Here is a 21,309-nt window from a genome sequence, read left to right as displayed (position 1 = left end):
AGATTAAATTATAACTGTAATGTCTGGAAGGGCAAACAGTGGGGCAGTGAAGAAAGAATAAAAGATGTGACCAAATCCGGGCCTTATTGTACAGGTCACGCTTGTTTGAGCATCCTAAATGGTATTACGCGCATTTATAAGTGAGGATAAGGACCGTAACACTGATTGTGATTGGTGATGATGCACACAAAAATAGCTTAATGGTTCCTAAAACGAGAAAGAAGATCCTAGGAAAATAATGCTCAGTGGAAATCAAATCCTGTTCTGAATCATGCAAAAAAAAGCTTTTAAAACCAATAGGGAAACCTTTTGACTAACTAGGAAAGAACGTATGATAAATTATGATGTTTGGTGATGACGTTAATGGTGATGGACTTTTATAGTTAAGTCCACTAACTGAACGAATGTTAACGGTGTGCAAATATTAAAAAAAGCGAGAAAGCCGAGGCACAAATCAGTCCAGGGCTTTCTCTCAGACACACAGACCTGGGTGAAATGTCCATAAGCTCTAAATGAATGAAAAAGATTTCATTTGGATAGCAAATATTGTATTGTAAATATTTGCTGTCCAAATGAAATCTTTTTACTAATAAAGGTGTTCCTAATGACGTGCTCGGTGAGTGTACAGTAGTGCTTCTCTGAGCACGTCATTAGGAACACCTTTATTAGTACACCTACATGTTTATGCAATCTTCTTATCAGCCCATCATGTGCGTGTGCAATTTTTTATGAAGAAGGCAGATACGAACAAGGAGCTTCAAGTGAAGCTCACATTAACCACCAGAACAGGAGATCTTGACCATATAACATGATTGTTGGTGCCAGACTGGTTGGTGCGAGTATTTCTAAAATTGCCGATCTCCTGGGATTTTCACACACAACAGTATCTAGAGTACGGTCAGACCGGTGCAATAAATACCCAGCATTACTGCATTTCTGAGGACGGATGAGATGTCGATCAGAGAGGTCGATAGAGGATGGAGAGAGCGATCTGAGCAGACTTGAAGGCTACTCTAAATCAGATAACCACGCTGTACAAATGTGGCAACCTGAAAAGTCAAAGTAAAAAAAAAACCTGTCAAAACTCGAGGCAGATGGGATACAACGTGAAGATACGACGATAGGGTTTTGTTTCTGTCAGCCAAGAACAGAATGGTTCTGCACTGTTCACTAAAACTGGACAGTTGAAGAGTAGAAAAAAATGGAGCTTGGTCTGATGTATCTCCATTTCTGCTGAAGCACATAGATGGTACAGTAGTGTCAGAATTTGGGCCAACAGCTGCCGTGTGTGAACAGAGGTGGTGTAAAGGTGTGGGTGAATGTTTCCTTGGCACACCCTGAACCCCGTAATTAATCACTACTTGAAAGCCATAGATGATTTGAGTTTTGTTGCTGACCATCTGCATCCCTTCATGTGCAAAATTTACCATCATCTTCTCCAGCACGATAATGCGTCAAGTCCCAATGCAAAGGTTGTCTTGAACTGGTTTCAAGAAACCAGCAAAGATCTGACGAGTGCAAAGAGATGCCTTTCCCAGTATTAGTAATCATTTAGTGTTTCCTAATAGAGCCCTCAATGAGTGTACACTGGCTCCATTCAGACGCTGTAGATGCAAGAAATTGCAATTAATAAATTAATATACAGTATAAGGATGCTGAAACCTGAATCTCAGGAATCTCAGTGTTAGTTGTGAGCCATTCATATGGAAAATTCAATAATTCAAGATTTAGAAACAGGGGGGAACGGTGGCTTAGTGGCCTCACACCTCCAGGGTCGGGGTTCGATTCCCGCCTCCGCCTTGTGTGTGTGGAGTTTGCATGTTCTCCTTGTGCCTCGGGGGTTTCCTCCGGGTACTCCGGTTTCCTCCCCCAGTCCAAAGACATGCATGGTAGGTTGATTGGCATCTCTGGAAAATTGCCCATAGTGTTTGTGTGCGTGAGTGAATGAGAGTGTGTGTGTGCCCTGCGATGGGTTGGCACTCCGTCCAGGGTGTATCCTGCCTCGATGCCCGATGACGCACAGGCCCCCCCGTGACCCGAGGTAGTTTGGATAAGCGGTAGAAAATGAATGAATGAATGATTTAGAAACAAAATGGGATTTAAATTAATACAACTTTTAATGTCTGATTTTACAAGCTTCTCCAAAACAGCTTACATTAATTATAATTACAATAGCAGGTATTTAACTCCTGCTTAATAAGCTGAACAACTCAAGACTGCATGAAGCCATCTGAAGCCAAGATTTCCCAGGACACGCAGATATATTGTCCAAGATATTAGTTTGTTTTTTTTTATCCGTAGTTGCCTTTGTTACGACTACATTTGATAGGTAGCATCATGCAACACTTCAAGGTTTTGCGATGACTTTGAAATGTCTTTTTCAGAGAGAGTCTGGATGACAGACAATATTTTCTGAAGCAGGTATGTGGAAAAACTGATGAAACCAAACACTTGTTCCTTCACACACTTCCATGCATACTTTATGTATATCTGAAGGATTAAATGAAGGGATGTCGGAGACAAATAGTCCCTGTCTCCTAGTCAAACCGTTAAACACGCTGACAAGCTCTCGGAAAACTTTCTAAGATTCACAAAAAAATCATTTCAAAAGTAATGATTTCATTTATTATTTCATTATTTAAATACTTTTCATTATTTAAATACTTGTTTCATTATTTAAATAATTATTTCATTATTTAAATAATTATTTCATTATTTAAATACTTGTTTCATTATTTAAATAATGATTTCATGTGTGTTCATGTGGGTGTGTGTTAATGATTTCATTATTTAAATACTTGTTTCATTATTTAAATACTTGTTTCATTATTTAAATAATTATTTAATTATTTACTTTACCAAAAAATTATGAGGCGCTTGAATTTTCATAATTAATGCAGATTTTCAGTAGATTTTAGCCAGGACGTGTCATGTGATATCATCGCATTGCACAATTCCATTGACATGTGTTCAACGCAGGGTTAGAGAGTAAGACTCCTAACCCTAAGGTTGTGGGTTCGAGTCTCGGGCCGGCAATATCACGACTGAGGTGCCCTTGAGCAAGGCACCGAACCCCCCCCCAAAAAAACCCCACCCCAAAGTCCTCCCAGAGCACCGCAATATAAATGGATGCCCACTGCTCCGGGTGTGTGTTCACAGTGTGTGTGCGTTCACTGCTGAGTGTGTGTGCATTTTGGATGGGATAAATGCAGAGAACGAACTCGGAGTATGGGTCACCGTACTTAGCCGTATGTCACGTCACTTTAATGTGAGTCCAGCTTTTGTAGAAAGTACATTACATACAGTGTGAACCTCTTCTGGGTGGAGTTTAAAAGAAGAATCCTGTACTTACACTTTTGCCAATTCAAGTAGTTTTCTGCCAAAGCTGCATCAGGAATTTTGAAGAAAAAAAAACTGTATGAGTAGAAAGTACTGTATACATTTTAATTAAGCTGAATAAAACATAATCTACACCGAATGACCCTTGTTTAGGAACCTGTGCTTTAATCTATAGAAAGAAATCCACTTTACCCAGCTAACATTATTGGAGCGTTTGCATGCCTGGTTTAGCTAATGATTTTCCCTTTTGTCCACTGTCGTATGTACATATAATCTTATTCTGCACATGTTACAATATTTCCCTGAGGCTTTTAGTGCAAAATTTGTGCTTTGGAGAGAAATCAGTCCTAATTTAACATAAAGACAACTATCTTCTATGGGAAGGAAGACTCCTACTATAGAAGACTGTAAAACCTGAAACAGAACGCTTGGACTTATATCCTGAAGTCTGTACTACCTATAAAATATAGCGGTGTGTGTTTCAGACCGATCTATAAGAAATGGTGCTAGCAGAAGTGATCAAGTGCGATTTCCAGGCATGTTCGTCTCATCAAGGTGACAAGCATTTGGATTTCGAGCGAAACCTACACAGGGAATCCAGATGTCATGGTGTAATTCATAAGGACACATACTGTACTACTGAGTGGTCAGAATTGCCATCTATGCATCCTACGCTACAGAAGCTGACAGACCTTCCTTTTAATCTTTGATGAGCTCTGAGCCTGAAGGAATGGCAAAGCATTCAATCTAACGTGACAGCTCTCTAAAACACGCTACCCCAGAGCTCTGAGTGGAATCAGCAGCTCGAGTAGAGAGACAGAGTAGCTCAGGAGGTCACAAATCTGCTAAAGCGTTGCCTTTAGTCAGTGTCAGTCAATGCTTCACAGAGCCGTTTGGGCATGATGACTAAGCGCACGTCCTGAGGGGAAGAGCGGAGATAATGAATATTAAGAGAGCGTGTGCTGCTTAATGAATCTGTTCACTGACAATAACAACACAATCCATAAGCACCAGACGCTCCCCAACTTTTAGCTAATAGGTCTTCGAGGACTACGGCCAATTCTGACTAATGAGACACGCGCTGGAAATAAACAACGGCATCCCAAAGCATCCGTATCCGTGTAGTAAATTACACTAATATGTGCTGTGACACTTTTGTTGGAAATCATTCTGCTGGGAAAATTACAGATGTCAATAAAGTGGCAAAAAAACGGTTCTGTTGTACGTTTCAGGCTACCCGTGAGAGTTTTTTAAAAAGCACAACAATAAGAATACCAAGGTTTCAAAACGAGAAGTAAACGTTCCTGAAAGCAATTTTTTGAATCTCGTCTTTTTAAACCTAGATTTATTCCCAAGTTTATTTTGGGTTGCACTTTATGGCGGTTTTATGAGGTTATTTGTTATATGTCCTTGTTTGACAGCTCCATTTCTTGCACCATTTTATTCCAAATGCAACAATTTAGTCCCCATAGGTGGTCTCGATGTGTTTTTAATCACTTAATATTATATTACATAGATGTTAACATACTGTACATTATATCTTATATGCGCAGAAAGCATCCATCATAGCACAAAAGATGTTTTTTTCTCATAATGGCGACGGATCGGGAATCGATTCCTCTTGCATGACCTACTGTATGTATGGACAGTTGTGTCTGAAGCAGTCATATTGCAAGCATACAAGTGGCACGGTACACAGAACAATTATGGAAAACCAAATGGGAAATAGAATCTGTTCCGAAACACTCAAAAAATGTCATTCTAAACTAATGGGCAAAAACGCTTGACCCCTAGGGAATAGTATATGAGCTGCACCAAAATAAAAGGGGGGTAGGGAGCTTAATGTCATCAACACAACAAAAGAAAACGAACAGAAGACATTTTAGACAGGATCCAAGTACATTTATGACTGCGAATCATTTAAAAAGAACGATAACGGGGGGGTTATTCGGAATAAATAATGAAATAAATAAACAAATCAAAGGCCAATTGAGCTCATTCGATTTTAAAAATGTACCCAATGTAACATACACGCATATTTATGCCACATGGTGACAGAAGACGGCAGAATTCGGAGTGTTCGCTTTAAACCCAGATTCAATTTGAAATTAATAGGTTTCCCGTTCAAGCCAAATTAGGATAATTAGCCACAGGCAGAGAAGAAAAAAATGGGGCGTCCCGTAACTGAAACACATTAACATGTGAAATGCCAGATCCTGAGGGTGGGGGGAAGATGCCATTCTATTGGGAATAGCAGAAATGTCAAGGAAGTGCTGTAGCTCTCAGGCTGTGTTTATAATCACGGTTTTTTCGATAAAAGATTTGTTTCTGGAATGATTTTTATAGACATTATCCTGAAGGCTTGTCTAGTCTGTCCATTGATGCTGGCAGAGCGTCGTTAAATCGATCCCAGTGATTAGAATGATGCCTCGGTTCTCTTCAAGCACACACAGTATATTTCATAATATGATAATTGTACACGGTATTTATTTATTTATTTTTGCTGTTTCATATTTGCTACAGCTCACCAGGAGCGTGACTTTCCTGTGATGCGTCACAGCGCAAATGGGATTATTACGCAGGCATGAAAACGACACGCATTTCTGCTTATCTTATAGGGTTGCACAGACAGATCTCAACCATCCCGAGATCTGTCTGAGATCTCGACAGATCTCAACCATCCCGACACGCTCACGTGACTCCGCTCTGCGTGTTTGTAGCCGCGGGTCCGTTCGAGAAAAGTCAGCATGCAAATTGCAATGAACTTAATTATCTCATGAGCCTCATGCTGGTACACTGCATCACAGTTTAAAAGTCCATCATTTTGAATCTAATAGCCTAAGCTTTTTTTGTCCAAAAAAAACCTCCAATAATAATAATAATAATAATAATAATAATAATAATAATAATAATAACAAAGATGTCAAATTCCTTCATATTTCTTCTTCAAATTTTAATTACCTTGAAGTATGAATTTAAAAATGTACTTATAATATTCATTTGCCTTTAATGTCCTACTGCTACAGAGGGAAGAGTTATTAGGCGAACGCTAAGCACTTGTATCACAGACCACTGAAGGTGAAAATTGTGTTGATTTTCTGATCTCAGATAAAAAAAAAAGTTCTCTTGTGGTTTTTATTTAACTAAATGAGACTATATAATATTCTATCTTGAAATTTAACCTCCTTCTATCGCTACAGGGAACAGTTCTAATGCTCGGGTGCACGTCATAGGCGCTTCGGTGGTGGATACGGGACAGTCAACCAAAGCAAAGGCGTGTTTCTGATACCTTTCTTCCCACTTCCTTAGTGATCCCCACTTCCTTAGTGATCCTTGGGTGCACATGACACTCTATGCTTGTCCTTTTTTTGGAGCACTGTTGGTACAGTAGTTACTAACCTCTGCATACGGGGAACATGCCACAAGACCTGCTGGATTAGAGATGCTCCGACCGTCTGAGATCCTCAATTCGTCACAATCGACTCCTTGTCAAAATCCTTCAAGAACTGATTATTCGGAGTTGTTCATGTCATCTGTCCACTGTTTTAATGTTATGGCTGCTCGATTTGTGTGTTTACTAACTAGCACAGCAAAATGCACTAATCACACAAAGAAGTGGCTACAGATATCATACGACGACTACAGTCCTTGCCATCCCATATGTTCCGATATGTTCTGTAATCTGGTGGAAATCTAGACAATGACAGTCAGCCAAATGTTGTGGAAATTGTATTGGTACACAGTTCTGGAGTTGTTCAGCTAGACAACTAGTGACCAACAGATGGTGTTTGTGTGCTTTTCTGTATTTTTATGTTTCAACCTCAAGTGAGATATCAAGTGAGGGTGAGTCATCTAGGACTTCTGTTTGCCTCTGTGTGAATAATATATTTTTTTTTCCCCTATTACGTAGCGCGCTAACGTTGTCTGGTTCGGTGTTGACAGGTTGGAGAATGAAACTGAGAGTTCCGAATAGAAAATCTATGCAAAACTAAAGCAGACTAAAATTACACCCACCGGAAGTAACTAGAGGTGATGGATTTGCTGCATTTTAAACAGCTAAACTGAGTAAGGATATCTTCAATACCCCAGAGTACCTGATTAGCATGATTCACCATGTAGCAAAGCATTGTGATGAAAAATTACATAATACTCTGGACAACATCAGCAAATGATTACGTTCTCAAGGTTACAGACACGTTGACGTTGCAAACGACATTTTAACCTACTCCACCACTGGTGCGATAAGGGTTGTAAATTCTCTCAGTACAGTATGTGTGTTTACTTGGGTAACTCACAACCGTAACAGACATGAGTTACAAGGACAAATCTTGGTTGCATCACCTACTAAGCCCTTGAAGGCATGTGTATTAAAAATACACTTCAATGTCAAACAAAGTCCTACTATGTATAAGTATTTATTTAAAAATCATACACACACAATATTGAGAGAGAGAGAGAGAGAGAGAGAGAGAGAGAGAGAGAGAGAGAGAGAGAGAGAGAGAGAGAGAGAGAGAGAGAGAGAGAGAAATACCCTAAAATGGTATTTGCATTGCAAAGTGAAGGCTCAGAAAATAACAGAAGATAATCTCAAGATCTCAAATTTATTTGGGTTAGGATTAGAGAACCTGTCAATTCTTGAGGCTAAATTTTTCTTGGTTTTAAAGGCACCAAAAAAAAAAAAAAACCTAAACAAAATAAACAGTGTTATAAGAAGCAATAACAACACATTCATGGAGAAAAAAAGAAACAGGGTCTAAACACACTGCTAAATTATTCAATAACCTCAACTCCTTCCCCAATCATTCAGCATTCAGAGCTCTCCACCCAAATGTATTATTTACACTACGTGCATGCCAACGGTCTGTAAACAGCGCTTACTTTGTGAGACCGTGTAAATAAGATACACATTAGCTAGAGTACTGTAGGTAGCTATTGCAGTAAATGACTGGAAATTTGTATTCCCGGTTAGATCCAGTTCACTAGTTTGATCGGACGAGCGATGGGCAGAGAGCGCTTATAGTTCCCGTAACCAATGGCGAAAGTTTGATTTTGACATTGGTGGGGACATAATTTATTTGACATTGGTGGGGACATAATTTATTTGACATTGGTGGGGACATAATTTATTTGACATTGGTGGGGACATAATTTATTTGACATTGGTGGGGACAACATTCCCTGTATTTTGTGCATAAAACCGTTGTTATAAGAATACTTTCTTCCTCACATACCGGTAACCTGCATAATCACGTTGCATATTGCTTCATACAACGGAATATAGCTGCAGCCGAACTCAACACATTAGTGAGAAAGACAAAGCCAATCAAACAGCGACGTGGGTTAGAGAGGCGGGACTCAAAAAAGGCAAAGGCCAATCCTTGTAGAGAGTTGAGTTACAGAAGCGGGATTCATTGCAGGGGGTAAATCTGTTAACAGTTTGTGTTCCGCTATTTTTTACAGAACGCCGTATAAAATATTTTCATCTTATTTAATGATTCCTGGATAAATGTTAAATGAAATAAGTAAAAAAGCACAAGACACAGACGGATATCAGTGGTTATGTATAAATATAGATAGGCTTGGTCGAATTATTGCTAGGGACAATTGAGTGTTCCCAATTGAATGTCCCTACCGTCCCTACCCAAATCGACGCCCTTGCCCGTAACCTCAGCAGGACGTTTCACTGTGTGTATCACTCCGTTTGTCATGTTGCACTCCGTGGTTACTACAGTAATGTTAGTGACATCATCGGTGAACAGGGTAAAAGGAAATATAACTTTCAACAGTATGAAGGCTCATCAGTTAGTCAGTCATCAGGATATAAAGTGGATGTGGCTCCTTCAGGAGCTGCTGTATTTTTGCTAACGGAGCAAAAATAAATAAAAGGTTTGGCGTCGGAAATGTTGCTCGCTCGATATTAATTTCTTGTTTAGGGAATAGTTGCATAAAAGCACAAGTAAGAGTGGAGTTATTCTGAATTCCAGCATGGCTTTGATTACCTGTCACTTTTCCTTCCTTTATAAAGCCAATGTCATGCTGATAATCTGTATATCTGTAATTCTAAACAGCAGACATTCTTCAGCTCGGGTTACTTCATTAGAGAGAATACTGTACATAACATTTCGATGTCCGGTTTTGTTTATGTAACCTGACAGCATCAAAGGTTTACTATATTACTACCGTTCATACTTACTGATATACTTATCGAGCTTCTGAAGACAGTTGGGGCTGATCGACAACGTGTTTCAAAAATATTTCATTCCAATGAAATACAATACAATACGCTTTCTTCGCGGATGTTGCCTGACTAGAAAAAAAGACACAGAGTCATAATTCCAAATTAAATAAAGAGTACTGAAGCAGCGAGGTCTCAATTAAGTTCAGTGAAGAATAAAAGCACTTTCCTGAAGACCTGCATTCTGAGTGAGTCTCATTCGAGCATGCTCAGGATTACAATTAACACTTCAGAAGGGAGTAGCACTCAAAGTGAAGAAGAAGCCTGACTACTGTGAAGCATCAAGCGACTCCCACTTTGTGACACCCAGCAGCTTTTGTCAGACACTTGCCACGTGCTGGGATTAAACAAAAAATAGGCCTTTATTCTTCAAGGATCACTTGAATTTTTTATTAAAAAATATATCGTCAATGTGAGACTGACCTAGACAAACTGACCTCCGTGAGTTTTCCTTTAACCTTACCGTGCATCCTGAAGCATCAGTCGTAGTCTAGCGCAGCGTAAGTCTCTGCAGTGACTAACACAATCCTACTGTAATATACCCCGACGTAAGGAATAAATCAGCAGGAAATAATCAATGACATGTAAATCACCTCGTCTGCACTGTACTCGCAGAGCCATGCTATTTCAGGAAACAATACGACACCTTCTGAATACGCCGATTTGAGAATGCCTCGGTGTTGTAATATAACTATTTGTAATTCACAATTCTGTATCAGTGATACACAACAACGGTCCTCTATTTTGTAGGAACACGGCCTACAAAATTCATGAGAAATTCTAGCAGGGCAAAATGTAGAGCACAAAAAAAAATCTCATGTTAAGAACTGCACGGACAAAACGCTCGACTTTTAAGAAATAATTACGGAAATATTTTTTACCATATTGAATTTTTTTTTTTTTTTTAACTCCAGAGGGAAATTACAACACAGCTGATAAAAGTAATGAACTAGATGAAAACTAACACTAGCAGAACATTAGTTCTTTTTTGTTCCCTGTTCATTTCGACACGGTGCCTGGATTTCGATACGACTTTTTATACGAGAGAGCACGATGGCACAATAGTGTACGAGTTTTCTCTAGCCTAAACAGAAATAAAGAAAGCTATGGATTATTTATTTATTTATATGTAATTAGACATTCTCACTGTTGCCTTTATTGTACTTGTACTGTATGATCTCCACTACAGGAGAAACCACACACACCAGCTTGATCGTTTAGTTGTTTCGTGTCTGTCCTGGCACTGCCTCATTAACATCCACATCTGTTCCTTATTCATGCTCTCATTACTTGCACTTATACTATACCGTCTTTCTAGTATGACTGAGAAATCAGATTTCCATACATTTCCACCTGCTCTGTTTACTTACAGTACATAGTTACAGTATCACTGTTTTAACGCCGTACATTTTTCTGGCAAAAAATAAAAAAATAAAAAAGCCCAAATCGAAAGAAGTGCTGTATTTTTGCCCTTGCAGCCCTTCACCCACATGGCTCCACCAAAGTTGCCTCAGGAAAGCCTGGGTTGTAGAGCTGCAACTTTGCATACAACTGTGAGCTTGCCTGGTACAGTGTAACGATAAATTATATAAGTGTACATCATCTGCACCACTCTAGGGTGTATAGAACAGAATACTAGAGACCCGATATGTCCTCCAGTTATAAACGTTCCTGTTAGGCCCCTTTACAACCTTCGTCAAGGTTGACCTGCCTCCATTTCTCGGTGAACAGGACTTCTGGTGAATGGACTGCACCTCTTAGGCTTACTCACTTCCTGAAGAAGATAAAGCAGCTAACAGCATGTGGGCTTAGAAGCAGAGCTGGTGAAAGAGATATCATTCTATTTAAAAAAAAAAAAAAAAAAAAAAAAAAGAGGGAAAGAAAGAAAGAAAAAGAAAAAAAAGGAGCAAGATAGGAGGATGATTTACAGGTATTTTATTCTGACATGTTGGGTCAAATAGCAAATTGGGTGTCAATTTAGAGTGACATTTTGATGTGCTAGTTACACCGACGATTTTACTCCTTCATCCAAAACATGTTTCCGTCTTGTCCGTTCCAGTTCCTCCAATGCCTCTGGCTCTGATTTTGTCCTGTACTGTACGTGCCACAATCCAAATGAAGCTGTATGAGACTGAATGGCAAATAAATGGCCAAATGATTGTAGACACCTGACCAACACTCCTATATTTGTGTCTTCACCAACAATTGACGCGAATGTCTTAGTATGCTGTAACTTTACTATTTTCCCTTCACTGGAAGTAACAAACTTCACCTTAAACATAGTCCGCATACAGTCCGCTTACTGTTCCTTTAGCCATATTGTGTATGTCTTCGGGCTAAGGCTCATTACACCAAGCTAGATGCGATTTGTCATACTGTCTCCACCATATCTCTGAGATTACCTCAACCCTGTTCCCATTGTCTTTCCCTTCTACATCCAAGTCTGCTTCTTCACCATTCCTGAACCAACTCCTCCATCTCTATCTGTGCTCATCCTGTTCCAATGAGTACTAATGGGTCAGTAGTAGACCAGGGAATTCCACCTTATTTCCCTGAGGGTCCTGTTCCACCACCACTGACCCATTAGCCAGTATCAGCAATGCCACAGGGAGTTCCATATGGGAAAACTCTGATTAAGATGGATCAGTTAATTCAGTCCACTCTTTATTTGCCGACTTTTTTATGAAATTGTTCTAGTTCAGAGGAAGCATTTATGTGCTTGAAATTGTAATCTGTTAATGTAACCATGGTCACATTAACTAAAAAAACTTCACTAAAAAAACTGCTAATTTCTGATAAATTATTGACTATTACAACCTAAGTGCTGTAAACATGATGAACAATAATTGCAACTACCCAGAAATACTTAGTCAACTGACCACAAGCATCACTATTCAATGATAATGGCTCGACCGTGTGCATACTTTCTGTTATTGATTTCTCTATACCTACAGTAGGAAAGAACATGTGACTGCTAGTGGAAGACAATGCTGCAAAATGGATAATATTCTCTATTCTATCGGGACAGATGGAGAAGGATCAGGAGACCTCTTGACAAGAACAGCAGGATGGCTGAAATGACCGTGGATAATTTTTGAAAAAAAGAGAAGTGATTGAACTAGTTTCAGAAAAGGATGCCCTTCTTTAACACAAAGATTTTCAGATGCTCAAAAGACGACACGGAACGTTGCTAATCTAAGCAAATTCGAGAACATCAACCTAATCAACCTATTTTGGCTCTTAGGCATGTTGTGTCATCAAATAAACATGTGAATCGATAGGAAGCTCGGATGTAATTGGCACTAGATCTACGTAGGAGTCGTTACTGAAGATAAATGAAGAGATTCTTGAGAGAAACATTTTTTGCAGGAATATCGTCTATGCATGGAAATGAATGAAGGCAGAGCATCAGGCAAAAAAGACACCTTGGCGCATTAATTATGTGTCCAAGTGGCAAGCCTAGTCTCAGTGAGGACGACTCAAGGTGGAAAAACAACCCTGATTTATAATCAGCAAACAGAGAATTAAGGCCAACTTCAAAAAAAGAAAAAAAAAAGAAATATGTAAGGGATCGTCAGGTGAATTAAGTACAGCTCTTTAATTTTAATATGAACATTATGTTTTCCAAAAATTGCAACTCCTGTGTGTACAATTTGCTAATATATATATATATATATATATATATATATATATATATATATATATATATATATATATATACATTTTGTACATATGTACATATTAAAATATATATATATATAAAATAAATAAAAATAAAATATCTGTGATATATTACAAGGGTTAGGATTAAAAGGGGCTGAATATAATTCATCTCTATTATTATAGGACAAGTTTGTCGATGAAGAGCTAATATCTTCTGTTCATGTCACAATCTGTATATTCGCTTTACAGCAATTTGTCCCTAAAACAAACAAACAAATAAATAAATAAACATAATAAAATAATATAAATAAATTAATAGATAGATAAATAAATAAATAAATAAATAAATATTTATAAAACAATAAACAAGCAAGGCTCACATATTCAGTTATTGCCTGAGGCATTGTGTTTTCCATTTCTTAATAAATGTACAATCCAATGGCACTTTGTGTAGTAAATTTAAAAATAAATAAATAAATTTGCTGAGACAGATTCATCAAGGGACGACGAGGACACATTTCATCTGATTAGCAGCCATGAAAATGCACCAAAAAACCATGATATACACATATGGCATATATACATCTATATATTTGGCACCTATAAAGCAGGTGTACACCTACATGTCCCCACACTGCTTACTGTGTGCTCTCAGTGCACTGCTATGAAATCCCAAGTCTGACAGTCCTGTGTCCTGCCTATTAAACTAGGAAAAGGTGTGTTTCATGATACTGACCCCACTGATGTTCCCTCGAGTCATGAAAGCGTTAAACGACGGGTCCTGAACCTACTCAAAACACAAAGTAACTCAGATCGAGATGGAAACTCAAATTGTGCTTCAAATCTTACAGAATGAAAGTTGTTTTGTTTTTTTTGCTTTACAAAACAGAGTGTTTCTTGTGTCCGAGAGGATCAATATTCACTGGTGTAAGACATGGAGTCATGTCCAGTACTTTACAGCCCTAACATCCCAGCAGATTGTATTTAAGGCTAAGTTCCTCCATATGTGTGTGTGCTGTTTTTTTTTTGTTTGTTTGTTTGTTTTTGGTTTTTAAGACCCAGTAAACATTTTCTTTATGTTTCCCTGCAATCCTGCGAGCAAACAAAGTGCGCCTGACAAAGCCACTACACACCCATCCGTCCCTCTCCTCTTTTACATGCACACAACAATACCGGCTCCTTACCGTCGAAATCCCTGAAACGAGGACGGCCACGACATCCGCGATTTTTTAAGCCCCGGTCGGTGGCCGGTATCCACCGCGAAGCTTCGGTCCATTTCCGCGTCGGTCCGGTTTCACTTTGCCCTCGGTATCGGATCGGCCTCGCGTTCACCTCTTTGCACTGTGGCTCCTGCTCTGCGCGCATTGAAGTGGCTGCTGATGCTGCTGCTATCGCTGCTGCTATGAGTGCTGCTGATGCTGCTGCTGCTGCTGCTGCTGCCTCCACTGACGCTGAACACGGCTCGCGTTTCCACTCGCGTCTCCTTGCGCTTCCTTATGACTTCATATAAGTTTAACATCAACACCGCGTCGACACCCTGCCGTTTAACCCACAAACTCTTAGCATCATTTATAGCAGTGTGTGTGTGTGTGTGTGTGTGTGTGTGTGTGTGTGTGTGTGTGTGTGTGTGTGTGTGTGTGTCCGTTCAGGGTGACAGAATGCAACTTCTGAAACTTTGTTGTGTGTGTGTGTGTGTGTGTGTGTGTGTGTGTGTGTGTGTGTGTGTGTGTGTGTGTGTGTGTGTGTGAGAAAGATGTTCAGTGATGTGTGTGCATGTCACATATATACGTGTGTGTGTGTGTGTGTGTGTGTATACACAAGTTTAAATCATTGTTCAAATGTGCATTATGGTATAAGAGGAAAAACAATGTACATGCTGTACACTAAAATTAATATATTCTGCTATATTTAAAGTGTCCTAAAAATATATAATGAGTTCATTCTACATACTGTAAATGCCATTAATGCTAGAATTTTGCTATTTGAATGCCACTAAATAGGCAAACGTTTGTGGTCACCTGACCGTCCCCCATTGTGGAACTCCACAAATTTTGGAGCTCCAAGCGCACGGCCAGCCTTCTCGTCTGACATCAGCGCCCAACCTCATGTTGTGGTGAGTGAATGAGCACAAATCCCCACAGACACACTATAAAATCAAGTGGAAGGTCTTCCCAGAAAAGTGGGCGTTGTTATAACAGGAACAGGGACTAAATGTGAAACAGTATGTTTAAAATGTACTAATGAATGTGACATGTCAGGTTTCTAAAAACATTGCACTATATAATTTATGTGACACCTTTAACCCTGAAAGAGCCGCACGATGAAACAGAAAACACTGTGACATAAACACAATTTTTTTTTTTTTACTATTGAGACATTACATCCATAACTAAGTTCCTAAATTTGCTAGCATATTTGCAACACACTTAGGTCAGGATCATTTATATACAATTCGTTTGTTTTTCAACAGAGTACAAATAAAATAAAGACTGTATTACAGAACGAATCATAAATTGATACAGCCAGTTACTTGGCAACGTTGCTGTCAGGAATGTCCTCAACCGATTTCCTGCCCAGACCACCAAACATCATCATTTCCCTCATAATCTGTCTGTCTTACTTGGAGATGTCTGATTCCTACAGCATACAGATTAACCAGCTACAAATAATTTTGATATTTCTTAGTTAAATTAGTGCTGGAAATATAAGTAATCATTGAGGGCCTATGCTTCACGGGGTATACATGTGTCCAACAACGCAAAACACAAAGATTTAAAAACATGTAGTATATTCTGGATGTACCAGATATGATCTATGTAGTATGTTTATAATTGAACAGTGGTGGCTCAAAGGCTAATGTGCCGGTTTAGTTGTCAGGGCTTTAAGCCCCAGCCTTGCCAAGCTGCCACTGTATCTTGAATGACCCTGTGATCTACTGTAAGAAGCTAGGACATGTGAAGGAAATAATTTCCATGTGCTTTAATGTATATGTGATGCAGTGGTGGCTCAGAAGGTTGGGGTTTAAGTCCCAGCACCACCAAGCCGCCACTGTGGAGCCCATGGCCAAGGTCCTTCTCCTTCTTCCATAAAAGCTTCTGATGTAACATAACATGCTTCTTACAACATGAAGTTCATTAAATATGGAAAATGTGACTCACCAAACACACCAAAACACCCACCTCCTGTCCAATACTCAGGCCAATCTATTAATGGTAATCACAAGTCATCTCATTTTGTACTAGTGTCACTCAATCACAATCAGTGAAATTGAGTTATGCAAGCTCATTTGCTTAATTAAATCCATCAAGCCCACATGCTTTACTAAAAACGAAACCTTGTATTTGACTGAATTCTCAATGTTGTTTTCTTTATTTTCTTTCAATTATTCTGACTTATAACAATTAGTCATTTTGGGCTGAACGTCTCAATGTAGATTTAGATTCCGATTCCTATTGAACAAAGCCAGAGGCAACAGAGGCATGGAATAATTCCCTGAGACAACAGAGAGGAAGAAACCTTAAGAGGAACCATACTAGAAGCTTTGTGCTTCAGGGATTATCAATCCATACTATGGTTCGATTAGATGCAGGAAAATGGATGTTCATTATGTGAGCCAAGGTCTAGGTAGCCCACTCCTAGAGAAAGCTTTATCAATCCCACCCACTCTCATCATTTTTATTTGTATCTGAACACAATATAAAGATGAGTGTTTTTAACTTCCACAACATTTTCCAATGTAAATCAGTTGATGAATGAATAAATAAAGGAATGAATGCACTAATCGTTTCAAGCAGTGCAGTGTGAGTACCCAATACACTCCCAAGTCAACGAACATGGTCTTAATTTGTCCTGCGAGCAAATCAAGTCTCCGACTCCCACACTCCGTCTCCTACATACATGAAAGTAAAACCACTTATTTGTCGGCTTCTCGTGGGATCCAGGTCCCTGATGCACACTTACTATACTCTGGTTGTGAAACCATTATACCATTATACCTTTATACCATGAATTTATTGATTCTTGTATTATTTCGTTCAAGCCAAAAGAAATAGAATAAAGCAGGTACCAAAGAGCAACTCTAATGACAGCAATTCAGGCTGGAATTGATTGTATAATGTCATGCCAATATGTGATGTGTATGCAATACTGATGTGTTTTACAGCGTCACGATGGACCGGAGCAAGCCAGCATGTTAATGATATCAGAGATTTGGCACAAGCGTGTGTGTCATTAGCACAATTATAGGTCAGATGAACTACGTTGGGAATGATCCTAAACCCTCGCTGTCATATCAGCATATAGCCAAGATGAAACAAGGGAACACAGTGATTTAAAAAAAAAATAATAAAAAATAGCGTACAGATGAGTGACAACTGACAGTTGACAGAATATCTTTTTGACGAATGCCGTTCTTTTTTCCCCCTCCAGCGTTAAAAGGGATTGAATCCGGTTGCAGTTGTTTGAAGCCGAGCAAAAACCTTTGACGTTACGCTGCAGCATTCATGCAATACAACGTTCGTCGGACTGTATATCAATTTAGCGTATGTTTAGAATCGCATATGAGTCTGTCTCCTCTCAAGGTTTCTTCTTTTACAATCCAAGGGAATTTTTTGCTCACCTCAGTCACCTCAGTCTTTATCATTGGGGATAAACACAAACACATTTAATTGTTAAAAGCACTATAGAAATACATTTGAATTTGAAATGTTAAGAAACTTCTAAGCTTGACTCTATGATGGCAAAAGTCCGTACTAACTACTGTAGATTCAGCCTTTAACAATCATGAATTGTGGTGCGGCCCAAGATACGTGGCTCAGTATAAGCTTGTGTATCTGTGCGCTCCTAAAAACAGTTCAAACCTGAAGAAGGTTAGTAAAACATTTGAATTAACTGGAGGAAGGTTGACCTAGGCGATTTTCATAGAGTCTAATCAATAGAATGTCTATGGCAGAGTACAGGCGTAAATACTGCCGAAACAATTTGTTAGACAGGAATAAAAGAGCTTTTCAGCAAATAGCTGCAAGAGGATGCTGACTGTCAGCGGTAGGGTTTCATTCTGTCATGTCTTCTATGCAAAAGCACACAGTGAATAAGAGAACTAGTGAAAGCCTCAGACAGAAAGAGTGCTAGAATGACAGAGACAGAGTGTCTGCGTGTGAATGCTGAAGATTGTGTGTGTGTGTGTGTGTGTGTGTGTGTGTGTGTGTGTGTGTGTGTGTGTGTGTGTGATTCTACAGCACAGTATTCCTCAGCAAGGGTATGGTAATGAAAAAAATGGAATATGGTTCGCAGCTTTTCAGAGCCATTACGGACTAATCAAGCCACAGTGACCCAGTTCAGGGATCAGTTGTTACAAAGAGCGATCAAGGTGAAAGCTCAAAAGAGGTAGATTGAGCAAGGCTGCTTGTTTCATTTTATGCAAATTAAATTCTTTGATGTTTGCAGGAATGAGTCATTCTCAGAATAGGGTGACAAACCTGGTCCTTTAACATTGAGCTCATGTCATAGCTGGAATTATTTAAAAATGCACCATATGACATACTGTAGGACGTTGTATATGAGCGTAAAGGCTCCTAAGCAATGAAAGACTATGGTTTAATGCCTTCCTGTACAAAAGTAGGCACAATACTGAGCTCATTTACGTGTTTATGTATACCAGCATCCAGTACCAGGCGGTACCATGTTGCAGCATCTTCCTACAATTACAGTAAACCAAAAAAACCCCCAAAAACCCCTTCATCATAAAGATAAAGAACCATTTAATGTATTTACACTATAGTTCTCAATGCACATTTTAATAATCAAGGCATTAGACGTATCTGCAATCTTGCATATATTGTCCTACTCTGTGTACGTCTTAATTAAAGCTCCGTTCTCAGGAGTATTATGTTTAAATGTCCTCGAGGCTGAGAGCTGTAGTATAATATTTTGCTAGATTGTAGACAATAACAATAAAGTATCTTACCTTTACAGACAGTCTGCTTTATTTTTGGATAAAAATGAACAAAGATGTCATGAAAATGTAGCTGCATCTTTTATATATTGATTCTTATTTCAATCGACAATCCTCCAATAATCCATCCATACATTACAAGTTATTATTTCATCTGGATTTAATCTTTTTACTTGAGTTCTTACTTTCAATCTTCCTGCAATTTGGAAGGTTTTTACAAAAAAAATAAAATAATAATACTAAAAATAATCGTTTTAATTAATTCATAATTCATTAATAATAATAAACATGAAGTCACAATTTATAAAAAGAATATATAGATGTATTTCGAAAGTGGAAGCTTTTTTTGAGCATTTTTTGTGTTGCCAAAGATTCAGAAACTAAGCCTTTAACTGACAGTAAATGAATTGGTTACTCAATGCTGTGTCTTGCGCTATTAAGTTTTTATAATAAACATGTGTCATGCAAGTATGCTTGGTACGTATAAACCAAAAACGTGACGTCTGTTTTTGTGATTTGTCTTTTCCCTGCGCTTTAAGAAGAAGCTGAAGAACGTAATACCGAACACCGGTGTGACATAATTCAGAGCTGTGATGCGATTCAGTTTCTGACCTGTCGGAGTCAGCCAAGGTGATGGCGATCAGAGGAGGCATGCTCAGAGCCAGCGTGGTTGGTCGAGATATTTGCTCAGACTCCTTCCAGAAAAACTGCTCGGCTTGCCGGAAGGCCAGAGGAGGTAGCTGCAGGGTTCTGCTGGATCGCCTGCGTACCTGATAGCGCTCTGGGAATTGATTATCCTCGGGTTCTGAGGATTCCATGGAACTATTGTTTACCTGGTACAAAAAACACATGCATACACACACATACACACACACACACACACACACACATTGGCATTGCTTTACGGTTCATATAATACATGAAGAGCAGAGCTTAATTTGCTCTATACAGGAATGACACCATTTTATGGACACCATTATATGGAGCTATTTTTTCCCCTTCTACCACCGCATGAAAGGTTCAAACTAGGTCGAATTAAATCAAACAGGGGATTAGATGCTTCGGTAAAAACCTATTTCTCAGCATCTTTTCGTTGCCGAGAACCCATAGAATTTGTTTTGCTTCACTGAAAAGCAACAATCTCAAGGGATCCAATGCTACTAACAAGCCGATGCTGACATGCGTCTGATATCGGCTATTTCATTATGCATAGAGCTCTTATAACTGCAGATACTCCGCATCAAATCTAGATCGTACCACTTCACAAACAGAAGCTCAGGTGGCAGAAAAGAAGTAGGACAGTGCTGCGCGCTGATATGCAATTTTATTCAGCTTCTCAAGTGCATGACTGCCACATAATTTGAGGATTTAGTAGGCCTACATTGCGTTTACTTTTTCTAGATCATGTGCCAAGAGGGACACCGATGTTTGTGCAGCAGATTTCTCAGACTGGCTCCCACAGGGCCGGTTTTATGTTGCAGAGAGACGAGGTGAGGCCGCTTGAGAGCAGGTTAACCAATTCGCTGTGCTGAACATCTGAAAATTTCATCTCGTTACGGTACAGTCAAATAGAAAAACTAATAGCACGTGTGAAGCCAAATGCGCTAAAGGCGTACGACGACAGGCTTTCCTGTCCTAATCGAGCGTTTAGGCTTTGCGCCTTGTCTAATAGTGCGTTTCATCGATCATTATGCAAAAATTTACCCAAAATAAATAAATAAGTCAGTTACTTTGCAATGGTATCATCTTGCTTTCCGTTTTGCAAAGAGTCTCTAATGCACAATTCATTATTTATATGAGGAGATTGAGTCATGCTTTGAAAGCTTAGGGACATAATGCACTGAGGGGGTCATTTGTAGTCTGCACACACGCTCACACCCAGGGAACATAAAATGTGGCCATGTGACCGCATTGAAGGAAAAAAATGAAAGGGATGGAAGCACAATCAGCTGGTAGTGATGTCATATAATACATAGATACTGTAATAGTACAAGCTTCAGTGTTTGATTAGGGAAAAGTGAGGCAAGCTTAAATAATTGAAATCTTTTTCCCACCACAAGCGTAATGACTGAGAATTTCAGTGGTGCTTTGACAAAGCTCGAGTACTCCATGTTTTCCT

The 21,309-nt window shown here is 39.1% G+C and overlaps 1 protein-coding gene across 5 annotated transcripts in view; it reads right to left on the bottom strand.

Annotated features, from left to right (window-relative positions):
• The window catches only part of LOC113638365 (cAMP-specific 3',5'-cyclic phosphodiesterase 4D-like), a 149,514-nt gene that overhangs the window by 103,037 nt on the left and 25,168 nt on the right, over positions 1–21,309 (bottom strand). For 3 of the 5 annotated variants that reach the window (XM_027139440.2, XM_027139437.2, XM_027139436.2), the window contains exon 3: positions 19,803–20,023. In XM_027139440.2, coding sequence (XP_026995241.2) covers positions 19,803–20,023 — 221 coding nt within the window. Of the gene's footprint in view, positions 1–14,421; positions 14,703–19,802; positions 20,024–21,309 lie in introns of those variants that run through there. The other 2 variants (XM_027139442.2, XM_027139445.2) reach the window with 1 other exon arrangement.

This window comes from Tachysurus fulvidraco, chromosome 20 (genome assembly GCF_022655615.1).
Source record: "Tachysurus fulvidraco isolate hzauxx_2018 chromosome 20, HZAU_PFXX_2.0, whole genome shotgun sequence".
In the NCBI taxonomy this organism is placed as follows: Eukaryota; Metazoa; Chordata; class Actinopteri; order Siluriformes; family Bagridae; genus Tachysurus; species Tachysurus fulvidraco.
The sequence above is the reverse complement of the archived record's forward strand: the minus strand, read 5'-3'. Positions and strand labels throughout refer to the sequence as shown.